This window comes from Urocampus carinirostris, chromosome 3 (genome assembly GCF_059441175.1).
Source record: "Urocampus carinirostris isolate Australia breed hairy pipefish chromosome 3, RoL_Ucar_1.0, whole genome shotgun sequence".
Taxonomy (NCBI): domain Eukaryota; kingdom Metazoa; phylum Chordata; class Actinopteri; order Syngnathiformes; family Syngnathidae; genus Urocampus; species Urocampus carinirostris.
The window spans coordinates 46,221,145-46,238,409 of record NC_142351.1 but is presented as its reverse complement, the minus strand read 5'-3'; the positions used below and the strand labels follow the sequence as shown (position 1 = coordinate 46,238,409).

At 39.1% G+C, this 17,265-nt stretch overlaps 1 protein-coding gene across 2 annotated transcripts in view; it reads left to right on the top strand.

Annotated features, from left to right (window-relative positions):
• Positions 1-17,219, top strand: part of phactr3a (phosphatase and actin regulator 3a) — a 61,282-nt gene extending 44,063 nt beyond the window's left edge. For both annotated transcript variants that reach the window (XM_088332079.1, XM_088332077.1), the window contains exons 5-12: positions 671-896; positions 3,744-3,997; positions 5,451-5,604; positions 13,678-13,733; positions 15,922-15,983; positions 16,096-16,236; positions 16,318-16,394; positions 16,760-17,219. In XM_088332079.1, coding sequence (XP_088188205.1) covers positions 671-896; positions 3,744-3,997; positions 5,451-5,604; positions 13,678-13,733; positions 15,922-15,983; positions 16,096-16,236; positions 16,318-16,394; positions 16,760-16,775 — 986 coding nt within the window. In that variant the 3' untranslated portion in view covers positions 16,776-17,219. The remainder of the gene's footprint in view (positions 1-670; positions 897-3,743; positions 3,998-5,450; positions 5,605-13,677; positions 13,734-15,921; positions 15,984-16,095; positions 16,237-16,317; positions 16,395-16,759) is intronic.
• The last annotated feature ends 46 nt before the right edge of the window (positions 17,220-17,265 follow it).

Here is a 17,265-nt window from a genome sequence, read left to right as displayed (position 1 = left end):
TCTTACCTTTGTGGTGGTCAGCAGAAGGCGCAGGTGGACAGTGGGGTATTCCCTAGCAAGATCAGACACTCGCACACCTCCTTCATATTTTGCTATTATTTCTTTCTTAAATGCAATAGTTGTATGCACTACTTTTCTTTTTTCACCTGTAGCAACTTTGCTGCTTGCACTGACTTTTTTCGGAGGCATAATTAGGGGGCTAAAACACTTCGTACACCTATATTGAAAGCGAAAGCAAAACGAAGCACGTCCGCACGCGATAACAGTTGGTCACGAAAAGAGCGATCTACACTCGTATGCCGCTCATCATCGCACCCTAGCGTACGCATTCACGCATTACCGGCGTTCGAACTCCGATTTTTTGACCGAACAGCGAAGCAAGAATTTCTCGAAATTTTTGGTCGGACTCCGCTTTGTCCGAACTGAGAGGCGTTTCAAAACCGAGGTTCTACTGTATTTACTGCACAGCAATAGAGACTGATAAGTAGTCTGCTCACAGTTAAGTGGGTCAGTGTCAAACTCTCAGTTTGCACATTCTCCTTGGACTTGTGTTAGTTTAAAAGAGCCAAGATGTGAAATGGTTGCTAAATGTTCGCAATGCGCAGCTTCATAGTCGGTAGAAAAATAATCTTTTGAACACATGTGCACATTTCTGTTTTGTCTTTTTTAGATTCGGGCCCTGTGCTGCTCCCTCTCCACCATCCCAACTCCTACCACCCCAAGGAGGCTCCACACAGAACCACAGAAAGTCTGGTACCCATTACCCTGCCCCTACGAGGGCCCCTTGCCAACTCAGGGTCGCCTCACCTTAGCAACATAATTCACCCACCTATGCCTCCTAGTTGTATAATGGAAGAACTGCAAAGAGCATTCGCCTTCAAAAACAGACAGGAAACGTAAGCATGCCCTACACATATCTGCTTATTACACATGAAAACGTCCTAAGATAAGCAACATCAAGATTACATTTCTATTTGCTATGGAATACACTGAATTATTGTTTTTAAAATGGCTATCCTTACAAAGTGTACTCTTTCTTAATAACGCAATATAATGGGAGACCTCATCTAGTCATTTGCAGGATTTCTCAATTTTTTTCTGATTGGTGACAATTGGTGTACTGAAGTACCGTAAATTCCGAACTATAGAGCGCACCTGATTATAGGCCGCACCCACCACATTTCGGGAGGAAAACCGATTTTGTACATACACAAGCCGCACCTGTATATTAGCCACATGCGGCCACATTGAAAAAATGCAACACATACACAAAATTTACCCATACCCAATACAGTCCAAAAATCACATCCGGCAAAATTAACGGAAAATGATACCGGTACTTAAAGTTTGATGCAGACCTGCAGAGTCCGGATGCCCGTTGAAAGTAATCCAAGGAAAAAAGTGTATAATTCCAAAGGTAAGGGTGGGAAAAATATATATCCATTATTGTCGTCCGCGTCCACATACACGTCTCACCTTTACTCCACTTCCCGTCAGCCCGCGTTTGCCCCGCCCCTTCTTTCTCATTTGCTCGTGCAAAACATATCAGAATAAGTTTCTAAAATAAATACATTCCAAAAATATACAGTTGCAAATACATATTATACATGGTTACACATATTTACAAAGAAAGACGGTACACCGAGTTTTCAAAGCTTTAATAATAATATTATAACTTTCATCCCAAACCGTGCCTGTGAACGGTAGCAAAACGCTACTAGCAACACGCTCGCGAAAGTCAACGGGGTCTGTTAAAAAAACATGCCGTACATGTAGAAACCACGGTATACCGTCCTCATCTTTCTCCTTATAACTGACGTCATCAAAATCGTCTTCCTTCAGTATGGGAAAGAGACTTTGTCATATAAACGTCGTCCCACTCTCCCTTATTCAAAATCACGCTCGCAAAGTGAAGTTTACGTGCAGTAGCTCTGTTGCCTTCTATATCGGACTGTCCGATTGCGTTTAGCTTGAAAGTTGCGTCCTGTGCCTTTCTTTTTGCAATTTGCATGATGAGGATATGTCTGCGCTAATTTAATTTGTGCACAAGCTAAGAAGTTGCAGTCTTCCTCGGCGCATATATTCCACCGGTCTAAATCTTACCTTTTGTACTCGAGCGCCGCTGGCGGCCGGTAGAAACATTACATAAATTGGCCGCATCACTGAATAAGCCGCAGGGTTGAAAGTTTGGGGAAAAAGTAGCGGCTTATAGTCAGGAATTTACGGTAGCTGTTTTATTTTTCTGTATCAGAATGAGGGTGTGCAATATCGCTCATAGCAAGTACTTTTTCCTTCTTTCTTTGATCAAAAATAAGTTTAAAGGAACTGTACAGAATTTTGGAACTTTGTCACTCTATAGCGCCATCTTCTGCCTCGTGTCATCATTGCAGGCTCAGTCAGCTGATGATGCGGGTGCAAGTACGTGCATTTCTTAGACACAATCGAATAAACTATTCTTTTTTCATCTTTTTGGGGGTTTGGCTTGGTGTTTGGTCTTTACTCGAGGAAGACTTTTTCTTACTTTCGCCTTTTTTAATGCTACTCTGACAAATAGAAATCTCCAGCACTACCCTAAGCTGTGCCAAATGTAAGATAAAAACACAATATCACAGTTGCAAAATTATCTATGCACATGAGATCCTGAGCATGGTTTTTCTATATTCTACTTAGCCAATTTGACATTACAAAATGAAATTCACACTAAAGCTATCCCTTTTCTATGGTTAACTTTTCATCCATGTCTGTGTCTTTTAACTTAAATGCTTACTATAGTAGAAATACGAACCAGGAGTCTTCATATTTTGTTTAACAATTTACTGGATGGCAGAAAGACAACTACGCAGCTGTGGAGCCTTTTTCAACATGATGCGGAAGAAGTCTGTTTTATGTTAGGTTTTTATGGGAGGACCCATGTGAATGGAAGCAGGAACTGAGGCGGAGGTGTTCAAAATAAGGATGATATTTATCAACAAAAGCACTAAAAAAACTAAAAAATGAACAAGGAGGAACAAAACAAATGATATGTCTAAACAAAAGCAAACCCAAGACTAAAGACTAAAACCGGAAATGGAAAATGCAAAGAGAAAAGTGACATGTGTTGGGCACTAAACCACGAACAAACTGGCCAAACAAGAAATCAGAATCAAAAGAAATCAAACCTGGCGTAGAAATGCGAGGAAAAAAAAATAACAGGCAAAAGAGGGTGCAAAACGACTAAGAAAAGAAACAGAAAACAAAAAACAAATCTGATGTAGCATTGACAGTGGAAATGAAATGACCCAACAACGTGTTTCATCCAAAATCTCTTCATAAAGGGTAAGAATTATTAGGGACATGTGTGTGGTGATCAGAGACACCTGTGCCGGGTAGGAGCCCTGTGGCGGAAGGAGGCATACCAAACCCTAACATTTGATCTAAAATAGTCCCTACCCCTATACTGTCTAGGCCGCCAACCCACACATGGGAGGGGGCAACTTAGCCTCACCACTGTGCCACAAAACGGTCTTAACTAGTTCAAACTGAATAACGTGTGCATGAATGCTTTTAGATTGTAACATGCCAGGAAAAGTCACAGCAACTAAGAGATCAGCTCAAGTCTTCTATCTAATATCTGAGAGGCCTGATCTAACAGTCACGATTCTTATGAGTATTCTCTGTGGATCAAAAAAAGGTGGAAATACACTGATGTAGTGCAGGGGGAATTTTGTTGACATTTTCCTCTGCGTGATTGTGTGCCCATGCAGTGTACATGAAGGGTTTGAGCAGGCGTCATCACCTCCTCGTGTGTGGTGCTCGGACGGACGCCTCTCTCGTTCCTGCAGCTCCGAAAACCAGCACTCATCGTCTCTGACAGGCGTCTGTGTTGGAAGCCGTGTCTCAGATTGGCCCAAAAAGGAAGCGGAGGAGAACAAGGAGAACGTGCGGCTGGACCAGTGCTTCTCCAACACATCAGGTCTGCCCACCGACCTGGATGGATGGAACGATTCTGTCATCTCTGGTGGGTCATATTTGCACTCGATGCCAGCGTTTCTTGGAATTTCACTACACAGCCCCAGATAGAAAAAAAAAACTCCCTGATATTGTGTCACAAATATAATTGGGTATAATTTTCTCATCAAATAGATGAAAAAACAGAATTTTGAATTTCCACTTTGAATTTCTGATAAATAATGTGATTAATTTTTGTTCGCAAAATGGACTCCAGTGACACTGCGGCTGAGTGGTTAGCGCGTCAACCCACTGTGCAGAGGTCCACAGTTCGATTACAACTACCAGCCTTACCGTGCAGAGTTTGCATGTTCTCCTTGTGCCTGCGTGGGTTTCCTCCCACATTTCAAAAACGTGCATTTCAGGTTCATTTGCGGGTCCAAATTCTCCCTAGGTGTGTATAAGCAAGTTAATTTTCTGTCTCCGTGTCCTGCGACTGGCTGCCCAAATTTTGTCTTGGGCTGGGATTCTCTCTCTCTCTCTCTGTCTTTCTTTTTTCTATTTTTATTTTTAAAAATATGGTTATAAAATATATACTAAAACAATGTGTGGATACTAAACTAAAAAAGGATAGAAAACAGGCCTTCATTGTTCTTCTTTGTTTCTCTGCCTCTCTCTGTCACGAGGTGGAAGGGGTGACCGGACCAGAACGGAGGCAGGAGGCAGGAAGGGAGAACTCAATTGCGTGACGATCAAAACTTTTATTTACCGAAATAAAAGTTGTCCAAAACTCAGGGACAAGGCATAACAGAACAGAAAAGATGTATAATGAGCCAGCACCCGCAAAACCCACAATCCAGCCTTAAATAGCAGACACGCAATTAGTTGATCTGCTTCAGCTGTTGCCCAGGGGGCGGGGCAGACCGGTCGCCAAGGCGACCATGACACTCTCCCTTGAAATGCCGCACTACATTAATAGGGACCTAACGCTGCTGTAGTTTACGGCCATTTTTAACAAAATGATGAATGGCCTTGAAAATGTTCTTGTCAACTCTTAAAATAGCCTGTCAATGATGTAAAATTGTCGGTTAATGTCACCTGTGCAGACACAGAATTTAAATATTAAATATTTACATGGACTTTTTAAACTTAGATTTGGTTACAAAAGACAGGTTTTTATTGTTATTATAACTCACCTCTCATCCTCTTTAAGTCCCCACAAATTGAATTTGAAAATTTAGGTTCGCTCCGGGCTTGTAGCGGATCCTGCCCGCGGGCTACTCAGGTGTTCTTAGGGGGCTACGTCGTGCCTGCCACGTTGGAGTTACTTGAGGTATCATGTAGTAACAGCTTATTAACTCAAATTTTATATCTGAAAATGCAGTGTATTGTTGTAAAAAGAAAACTGTATAAATTTACAGTTTCATAACTTAGCCATACAAGGGCTGATTTAGAAAATGAACAAACCAAAAAAAGTTATGTTTTTTTCACACCACTAATACATACATATTTTTTTAATGCAGGCACACTTCCACGCAGGCTAAGAAAGGAGTTATTGGCTGTTAAACTACGAAACAGACCTACGAAGCAGGAGCTGGAGGACCGAAACATCTTCCCAGCAAGGAGTGACCAGGAGCGCCAAGAAATACGGCAGCAGATTGAGATGAAGCTCGCCAAGTAAGCAGTTTTTCTTTGAAACTAGACGGGCAGCAAACAAGGGCCTGCAGATATTTTTTTCAGTGGGTAAATGCATTTAAAACAATGTACAGTATATGTATATCTCTTAATGAAACATTATGTGTGCTAAAAGCGATTTATAGTGGATCAATACGTTTATACCTCCCTGCTAAACATCTGAGTAAGTAATTAAATTAAAAAAAAAAACTATTCTTAAATAACAATGACAGAATATTACCATGGTGTGTTTGAATTAACTATGAAGTGCCCATAGTCACCTAATGGGTAGAGTGCAAATGAGGAAAAAAGAACAATTACTTCCTTGATTAGGTAGGCACAGTGTTAAAATCATGTGAGCAATAGGATTTTTTAATTCTTTGACCATTCTTGGTAATGATTATGAGTGAGTACAAAAAAAACGTCCCTCTGGGAAGCCTCTTTGAAGAAGCTGCCTTTCCTGCTGCACTGACTCACATTTGCAAGTGCCTTCATGCAGAGATGAAAATAAAATAAATTGCCAACACAGCGGAGGAACAAAATGTCCAAATTGTTAAATGCCAATAAGGTCTTTTGTTTATGCATTACGGATTTTTTAGCACCAACAAAACAAATTTGAGGCATGTAGCTGAATTTACAGAATAAAGGGGAAGCAAGACCTCACAAATAGTCTAGAACAGGGGTCGGAAACCTTTTGTGTTTGGAGTGCCACTAAAATTTCTGTGTAAATCAGTGTGCCACACTTACTTTATAACTAACAGAGCTTTAATTTTACACCAGTTTAAATATACAACATGAAAATACATTGAGGAAAGCACGGCGGCTGAGTGGTTAGCGCGTCTGCGGCACAGTTCTGAGGTCATGAGATCCAACCTTCCTGTCTGGAGTTTGCATGATCTCCCCGTGCTTGCGTGGGTTTCCTCCTGGCTCTCCGGTTTCCTCCCACATTTCAAAAACATGCATGTCAGGTTAATTGGCCGGTACAAATTGTCCCTAGGAGTGAATGAGCGAGCAAATTGTCTGTCCCTGTGTGCCCTGCGACCTGCTGGGATGGGCTCCAGCACCCCAAGGACCCTACTGTGGGTATGAGGTGCAGATAATGGATAGATGAATGAATGAACATTGAAATCGTATAGCTGACCAATTTATCTTCCACTATTCTTGTTCATCAATAAACTAAAAAATGAATGTGAGCAACATGTGGAAAGGCCTGTAGCCATCCATGGCTTCAACTTTTTACCTCAATAATTCACCAGAATCAACTATTCTTCATCAACAATAAATTACAGTCAAAAAACAAGTGATATGGACAGATACCATACCATTCATCGATGAAATCTTATTGCAGAAAATATCAAAACTTGAAATAACAGTAGCAAGGCAGAAGGGTACTTGAAAGTATGTGCAACATAAATAACCACTGAACAGCAGCGCGCATGCAAACGCACGCACACACACGTGCGCTTCTTTAATATATTCGCCATCAGTAAATGGTTTTCCGTGCTTTTCTATGCACTGAGCATTGTGATAACTTTGGTTTCTAGCAATGAAAAAGGTTTTCAGGGTCTGTGTTTGTTTGCCGTACCTGGATACAGCGCATTTTATTGTCTCCGCTTTGTCATACCCATGCTCGAATTCATGTTCATATTTCGGCTCGTAATGATGTTTAACACTTGACGTGCGAGGTACAACGCTTTCGAGGCATAATGCACAAATACGGTCATTTTTTTGCTGTTGCAAAAAGCCCCAGTCATCCGTCCAAGCTGGCTGGAAAGGCCGATTTTTTTTTCGCTGGAGGAGCTGTCATGATTCATTCATTTATAGCACGCCGGTGTTTCTGTGGCTGGGTTAAAACACGGATCTCTCCTCTGCGAGGCTCCGCGCAGACACACACGGAGCAGAGGATGAGGGGCGCTACGGTAAAGCCCCTAAACAACACGCCGCGCTACTGAAAATGTCTAAAATGTAGGTAAAAATGTGCATTTTTAAAAATAATAATTATCTTTATTATTTTACCGTGCGCTCACGTGCCACTGGTTAACCCCTTGCGTGCCACTACTGGCACGCGTGTCATAGGTTGCCGACCCCTGGTCTAGAAGATTTAACACATCCATTTTTGGGTCCTGTCTCAGAGGCATACTGCTGGCACTTTGTTAACTCTGTGAGGAGTATATCTTAAATAAGAGTTGGGGTTGTTTTGCCTGCATGCTTTCAAACACAAACATAATCAATAACTTCAGAAATTTCCCCCAAAAGAAAAAAAAAATGCAGAAAATGCCTGACTTCATGACACAATGGATTACCGATATGCGTACTGAAGTCTTATATAAATCTTATTGAGGTGAAGAAAACCGGAATTAATGACTCTTTAAATAGTTCAACTGTATTATTTTCAGTTTATTTTTTTTGTTTCATAACATTAGTCACCGTGTACACAGTATAAACAAAAGTTCCAATTATAACAATAACTCAACAGTAAATACGCATCACATATTTCTATATTCAATAAAGTAAAAAATAAATGAACCACTCGTGCATGATGATTCAGTGGATGGCAGAGGATTGCATGCCAAACCTTTAAGGCAGACAAGTTGTTCTGCTTTTACCCAGAGGTATGCCACTGGGATTATTATTATCGTTTCAAGGAAGAAAATAATTCAATGTGGATGGTCGCGGATAACATTCCTGTCCTGGTTAGAGTGGGCAGACAGGTTTAATGCTCATAGTAGTGCGAAACTTTAAGTACATTTAATTACATTAAAACAAAGATCTAATTATTAGGTGTGTCCCAAAATAATATTTGTGTTGGCTATTGTTCATATATAACAGGGGTGGCGAAGTTTGATACAAATAGCCGAAATTTTTAACTTTGAGAATCAAAAAGCCACACCACACACTGACCTGGAGCCAGAGTTTCAATTAAATCCACAAAACACCGTTTCAAAAACTTGCCTGCGATGTATGTTTTTTTTTTTAGCACGGGCTCAATTTTTGCTTGCGTGCTTCAGTACCTTTGGGGGATTCCATGTCAATATTTAGATGGGCTGTGCTAAAATGAAGCTGAAGATTTGAAGTCTTGAAATGGGATACCGTGGTACTGCAAAATAAAGTGATTTGCCATTCCGTTCAACAAAAAAGTAAGCATCTTCTAATTCTTCCTGAAATGCCCTGTGTTCCTGTTTACCGTTTCCCTTTGCATTTTGCCATTTTCACCTTGAGGGTAACAGTCTGCAGGCTCATGAAATGTTTACTTAATTTCCCGGCATTAGACGTAACCTACGCAGATGATTGGCAGTCAGTTATGTGTCCCGAGCAGCATAAAAGCAACAAATCTGCCAAATTCATTTAAAAATACTATTTGTTATCAACTCTGATGGGGGGGAGGGATTTTTTAAGGGTTATTGTTCTATCTTCTTTATTCATTATCCGTTATCGGTCAGTTCATAAGGATTCGAGTGTGTTTTAAGAGGGGGAAAAAAAAATGAAACGAGGCAAAGAGCCAGGGTATATAGAGAATATGATGAGGCAAAGAGCCGCATTCTTATTGGCCAAGAGTCGCGTGTTCGCCACCCCTCATATATAACAACCCCCCGCCCCCTAAAACCCAGGAAAAAAAAGCAAACTTTATTACATTTCATTCTCATGCGCTTAGATCCATCAATTTAGAATGTTGAAACAGCCATATTTGAGTTCTCCAACCCCCTAAAAAAGACATGTTTAGAGCCGCAAAAATTTAAATTATTTAAAAACCTTATAAGGAAGTAAATGGTCTGCATTTATAAGCGCCTTTTCAAGTCAATGAAGACCTTACAAAGCGCTTTACAATGTGCTTTACATTTACCCATTTACACAGACACTCACACACGAATAGGGAGTCAGCCATGCAAGGCGCCTACCTGCTTATTGGGGGCGATAGGGATTCAGTGTCTTGCCTGAGGAAAGGAAAAACATATTAATATATATATATATATATATATATATATATATATATATATATATCCATCCATCCATTATCTGTACCGCTTATCCTCAAGTAGGGTTGCGGGTGTGCTGGAGCCTATCCCAGCCATCTTCGGGCATGTATATATATTATATATATATACATATACATATATATATACATACATATATACATATTTATATACATATTTATATATATATATATACATTCATTTATACAGTCATATGCAAAAGTTTATACTTATTATTTTCTAGATTTTCCTTTAAAAATCATTGGTTGTTCAGATCAGCAATTTCAGTTAAATATATCAAATGGCAGACAAAAAAAATGATTTCTGAAAAGTGAAATTAAGTTTATAGGATTTACAGAAAATGTGCAATGATTTCTGAAACAAAATTAGGCAAGTGCATAAATTTGGGCACCCAACAGAAAAATTACATCAATATTTAGTACATCCTCCTTTTGCAGAAATAACAGCCTCGAAACGCTTCCTATAGCTTCCAATGAGGGTCTGGATTCTGGTTGAAGGTATTTTTGACCATTCTTCTTTACAAAACATCTCCACTCAGGTTTGATGGTTTCCAAGCATGGAATAATATTTAGGTCTGGGGACTGAGATGGCCATTCCAGAACATTGTACTTGTTCCTCTGCATGAATGCCTGAGTAAAATTTGAGCGGTGTTTAGATATGTACATATATACATACATACATGTTTATATATATGTACACATATATACATACATACATGTTTATATATATGTACACACATATATATATATATATATATATATATATATAAATTATAATATATATTCCCCCCCCCCCTGTTTGGGGGGCTGGGTAGATTGGGGTGTTGGACGATGATTTCTGCAGTTAAAGATTAGATAATATCAGTATTGAAGTTTTGGGACACACCTATTCCAAATTAAATTTACACCCAAACAATTAGTAAACCTTGTTTGATGGCATAATGAATAAACAATGGTTTTAATTAAGTTCAACCAAAAATTGATCTAAATTCCGGCTGAATAATTCCAGTCAAGAGTGGTCCATAGTGAATGACAAAATACATTTTTTACATCTTTATTCTCCTGCAAGATATGTTGCAACGTTTGCTGTAGATTCGGCAGAAAACGTTATCAGGCCTAATAGCATATGCAGCTGCTCTGCACTTGATCAATGACCTTTCTTTTTATAGAGCCTCTCTGCCTTGTGCTTACCCTGAAAACACACTGGGCTATTTTTAATCTTCACGTTGGTTTATTCAATAATTTACCTCACCATCTACTTATCACAAATGTGCCGCAGAGCTACATTGAAAGAAGCATGTTGACAGAGTGCAGCATAACTAGAAAGGGCCATTTATGTAGTCTCTATGAAACTGTATTATAAATCAATTTATCATTGGAAACATTTTTCAATTTGATCTGCTATACATTGCACTCTTCATAACGCCTGAGTAAAGCTTTGAAAGAAATATGTCCTTACAAGGTCGAAGACTACTTTTTTCTATTGTCTATATTCAAACTATTACTTAGCTGTCTGTATGTGCCACTCAAAACCTAACAAACATTTCCCATTTAACTCAAATGAAAAAAATAAAAAAAATAATGAGTGACTGAATTTTGACCTGAGACACAAAATGAGCGCAGTCTAAAATTATTTGTACTCTCCTCCATTTTATGGCCTGCACACTGCAAAAAAAATAAATTATTTTCTAAAAATAGCATCACAGCAGCAGCACAGCGTGTAACAGAGAATCCCCCTGTTTGTTGCTAGGGAGAAATAAGCATGCCTACTGGACAAGCATTGTCTCAGAAATGGTGTAGTTGCCTAGCAACTCACAAGATGGTTTGTTCTTTCATCTCAAAAGTAATAAAGGGGAGATGAGGTGAGTGTATAATTATTTTTAAATATGATTCGGAGGGTGGCAGTCAAAGGTGGTTGTCATGACCTTCTATCTGATGGCTTATGCTAATTATCTTTTTTGTTAAAACTTTAACAAGGACTATTATGTAAAAGATCTAAAATAAATATTTATTAAGTGTATTTACAATTATTGCTGTTCTTATTGTTTTTCCGAGAAACAACTCAGCTGCTCAGGCCTCAAGCTAATTTCTAATGTTTAATAAAGTATGTGTTAATAAACACAAATTTGCTACGTGCCACTTGGCAATCTTTGCATAGCAGTGTGAAGCTAAGTAACACCAACATTCAGATTCAACTGCTGTGACCAGAGATGAGAATTCCTACTTAATTAGTTAGCATAATTGAATAACTTTTGATTCCGTTCCTTCTTGTTCCACGACTTGGCAAATGACAAAAACATGTTAACATTTGGTTCTACGTACCTCACCATTTCTGAGCTTACTGGCTGTTGAAGAAAAAGTCATCAAACAGCTATATGTACTTATATATAGATGTGTTTTGAAATGTGTTGAGATCACTTGTGTGTCAAATCAGGTCATAACATGTAGGGATTCCCATGACTTTTAAAATGTACTTTACTTTGCATTTGGCTTTAATGGAGGTTAGACTTGTCAGTCATCATCACATATTATTAATTTACATGATCAATTAGGACATTCTGGGTAAAGTATCTTTTTTGGTGGGGAAACCTCAATACCAAAAGAAGGCTGTGATAAATAATTATTGGGCTAAAGTGTCCAAGGGCAGGGGTGAGTGGTTAGGGCGTCCGCGGCACAGTTCTGAGGTCATGGGATCAAATTCAGCAACCAACCTTCCTGTGCAGTGTTTGCATATTCTCCCCGTGTGTGCATGGGCAGTGCGGTTCCCTCCCACATTCCAAAAGCATGCATGTCAGGTTAATTGGCAGGTCCAGATTGTCCCTTGGTAGTAAGGGTTAGGGAGTTGTCTGTCTCTGTGTGCCCTGCGACTGGCTGGCAACCAGTTCAGGGTTTCCCCTGCCCACTGCCCGAAGATAGCTGGGATGAGCTCCAGCACCCACGCGACCCCACTAAGGAAAAGCGGTGCAGATAATTGATGGATGAAAGTGTTCAACAGTCAACAAATTGTTTTATCATTTTTACATTTGTGATTATTTTTTTTTTTAAATGATAAAATCTAAAGGATTAACATTCACTCAATGCCTCATAGGGAAAATATAGAACAAAACAAAAAATACCGGAAAAAATAAAGAGTAAACAACGCTGCCCCAAATATCGTTGGCTGCTCTCTACCCAGTCTTGAGGACATTGCCAGCTTGCAGTACCGCAGCAGAAATGTCAACAATATCGACTCTTTACACCGCAGCCACCACCTTTTTAGCTTTTTGTTCTCTGGTAAAGCTACAAGGCTCCTAAAACTAGGTCAAACAGGTTCAGAAACAGTTCTCCCCCAGCACTATCATCATCTTAAACAAGGGCGCACAACTCAAAATAAATATATTGTAAATTTTCCTTGCTGCAAATATTATTGCTCTATTTTTCATTGCACTATTATAAATTGGAAATCTCCAAGAACTGCATTGTAAATAGTTTTTCCTATGTATTCTGAAAGTCTTTTAATTTATTTCTCTCTTTAAAGTTGTTTTTAAATGTTTGCCCTGGAATGCAATTTCTAATCTGCAGACACTTTTTCACCAGATCCATATCAATGCCATTGAAGAAAATTGTATCCTAAATCTATTCTATTTACCTTTCAATATTCGTCATCTCGAACATTGAAGACATGATGTTTCTGTGCATGTACTATCCAGTGTACATCAGGTGATCGGGGATGCCACTTGGAGAAGCTGACTTTGCCCCGCCCAATGCTCATTATGTATGCAGTAACCAGGGAGACTGAGGCAGAGCCGTGCAGGGAGCCCATCACGACTCACTAGAAAAGCTGGTGGACTGTAGTAGAGTGTGTGAGGACTGCAGTGCACAGTTGCAAGGCATGGGGAATCTCGGCTTCTTCGATTAATACAACAAAAGAAGTGCAAGGCAGCTTTTGACAGTCCAGATGTTTGGGGAGCCTATTCCCAAGTATCATAGCCGCGGTTCTGATGCGAGATGGAGATATAGACAAAGTGAAAAAAGTACAAGGACAGGGCCATGACAGTGGAACAGTGGACAATGGTTCAAAACGTGGTTTTTGTATTTTTGCGCAGGAGGCTGAGCCAAAGACCTAACGTGGAGGAGCTAGAGAGTCGGAATATTTTAAAACGTAAGTATATTGTTAACAACTGCTGGTATTTGATTTGTAAATTACTGCTTTGGGAGGTGCCTGGTGCGGTGGAGACAGCGCCAGCCAATGCATTAATAATAGTGTGACGCTTATCACTGTAAACTTCTTGAGTGTACAAGGCAGCTTGTGAACTTAATGAATGAATAATTTCAATTATATAAACTGTGTTAAAATACTACAAGATGAAAAAGTGCAGTTAAAATTGTCAAAACTGTATTATCGGTTGCACAATGTAATAAACAGGGATGTGATTTGACCAAAGTGAAATTATCTGAAAATTAGGCGGGGGTCTGGGGGCCGCGGGCACCCAGCTAGGTCCAGGGCAGTGCCCTGGTGGGGGGACAAGTGGGGCGAAGCCCCCCGGAGCTCATGGGTTTTACGTTTTTTTAAGTACTTTCAATGCACTCAGATGACAAAGAAATAGACAAAACAACAGCATCAATTTTCAATGTATTTTGAACTATCCCATATAAAATTACAGTTTAGGTCAACTCAAAATCAGTCACATTAAAAAACATTGGACTGCCTTTGCTTTTAAAAACTATCACTGAGAATATCATCATATCTAACTCATGTGATTACTAAGTTAACACATAAATCATGTTGAAGAGTTCAAATTTCATGAAGAAATAATTGTATCATGACCAAATGAAAAGTAACTCATATTAGAACATACCACAAATGTCTTTGTTATAGCAGAAGATGTTATCTATAAATGAAAGTACAATAAGTATAGGCCCTACAGTAAAGTGTTGGTGTAATGTACACATGAAAATCTATTATTGTAATTGTTAAATATTTATGGCCATTTTTATTACGTTATAATATTTTCGAAAAAAAGGGGAATTTGAAAAGTTTACCACCTACCTCAAAATTCACGACTCTATCAGCAACTGGTACAGGTTTTTGGGGTGGATCACGTCTCTCTATTACCGCTTCCGTTTGTGGTGTCAATAAGGGATGGAGGCCTTAAAGTTTTGGAGTTTTCGTTTGGGCACCGAAACTACCAGCGATGGAATAATTTGTTGTTCTTGACTGGAGTTCTTTCACGTGTTTTTTGATCTTTGCGTGACTTTCAAGAGCTTTGAAACCTCTCCCACCATAGACAATGGTATAATGGCATCAAATGCAAAGCGCTTTCCCGGCACGATCGATCTTCCGAATAAAGTCACTGAACAAATTCGTCACAGTCTTCTTTCCAACATTTGTGGATAATTCCTTCTCCAACCAGTCCGATCGAAACTTGTTTTTTACGACCTTATCAATTTCTTTACCTCGCGGAGCATCTTTGCGTTCGATCTCGGACATCTTTCTTTAAACACTCGGCAAAAACGTGTGAGAAATGAACAATGGCATACTCCTACGCCTTTATAACAAGCGCGTTTATTGGTCAACACGGAGACTTCAACCAATCGCAAGTACGTTTCATTTCAGTTACGGAAACACTAAAATGGAATGCTGTAGAGACTAAATCGTTTTTTTTACCAATTAAAAAATCGGAAATCTTAAAATTTTATTTTTGGAGATAAAAAAAGCGGAATTCCGCGAATTAGCGGAAAAATCACATCCCTGAATAAAATAAAGGAGTTGTAAAAATAATCGGTCCAATGATGTTTTAAGTTTAGATCGACACTGTCACTGACTAGTAATTACATATAAATTTGACAATGCTTTATCAATTATGCCTGCAAAATTTTTGGATGAGCAAGTTACGTATTTTATTTTAAGCGACTCATTCTCAGGTACAAATTGTGTACAGCTAGGCCTACATGTCAAAATTACAACTTGGACTCACATTGAAATCTTCGTCTGTATCTCATTTTGAAAGAAATGAGTTAGAAACATTTTGCTTTCATATACAAGGGAATATATTGTGTAGTTTTAATATTTAAATTACAATTCATAACATGTTACCTTAAATAATAGTAATTCATGAGTTACATCGTGCTTAATCTGACACTCAAAGACGCTGTACATTGGACAAATAATTAATTCACCCCATTAATTCACCCCAAGGCAAACTGACAAAAGCAGCCAGTTTACAAATAAGCCTCAAAATAAATGTAAACATCAAATTAACCGTATTTAAGTAAGTACCATTCATTAGGTTTGCCTTTGGTCTACACGCCCACAAGTCTAACATAATAACTTTTTTTCCCTCCTTCAGAAAGAAACGACCAGACAGAACAAGAGGAAAGAAGAGAGATCAAACAGAGGCTAAATAGAAAGGTATTATTAGCCCAGTATTTAATATATTAATACCATTTCCTATTGTATAGTAGATTGGTGAATTGGAATTGGACAGTTTGTTTGACGGTGTAGCATTTCTTGCTGTTTGTAGCTCAACCAACGGCCCACAGTAGATGAACTTAGAGACAGAAAGATTCTGATCCGCTTCAGTGACTATGTAGAGGTGGCCAAAGCTCAGGACTATGACAGGAGGGCAGACAAACCCTGGACGAGGCTTTCAGCAGCAGACAAGGTAACACTGGCTTTGTAATCTATAACTTCAGCAGTTGAGCGGAATCTTGATGTGTTAATAACATTGTTTCCTCCTTTGCAGGCTGCCATTCGTAAAGAGCTAAATGAGTTTAAAAGCACTGAGATGGAAGTACACGCATCGAGCAAACACCTTACGAGGTTTGTGTTTTGAGGCATGACCCCATGTGTGGATTAGCAATTTGTTAGCGCAGCTATTCTGGGAAGCGTCACTCTTAAATTAGCTATTCCTTACTCAAGAGTACAATGTAGCTAAAAATAGATGGGGGTGCCTAAGTAGGAGGGGAGAGAAAGTAATCAAATGCACAAGTGTCCTTGGACAAGATTGTGAACAGAGCCCTCTGCTGTAAGAGTGCCACGAAGAATTATTATAAGAGCAAACCTATTCACAAGATGTCAGCACTTTCTTTTTTAAGAGTAAAACTAAATCATTAAAATGTTCAAATAATACCAGCAGCAACCCTAACGGATTGTAAAAATTTATATTCTCATATTGATCTCCTTAGGTTCCACCGACCATGAGAGCCAGGAGTTTCTTCCGTGAAGAAATGTTCTCCATGTTGACATATATGGAGCTTTTTCAGCCAGCCCTCAGTGCGTCTCAATTTTCCTCATGCTTGGACAAGAGATGATCTTTGAGGCTTTATTTTCAAGAGCCCAGTGGCCTGACATTGTGGCAGCGGCCTGGTAGAAATGAATTGAAGAATGGAGCCTATAATTATGAGAATGAGAGCCAATGAGGAAAAATGTTTGTTGAGTCTATGGTTCTGTTTTCCTTTTTTTGTACCGTTTTATGGACATGATAAGACATCTAGTGAGAGAACAGTGCATGTGGCCACCTTTTCTTAACTGCTGAATAATGTGTCACTTGAATTGAGATGAATTTGATAATACACTGTACAAACAAGTATGTCATCACTAAAACCTTTGTAAAAAGACTTCAAAATACAGCCTTTTCTAAAAGTCTCCGCTTTCCTGTCAAGTTGTACATTTTTTAAGGAACTGAGGTTGT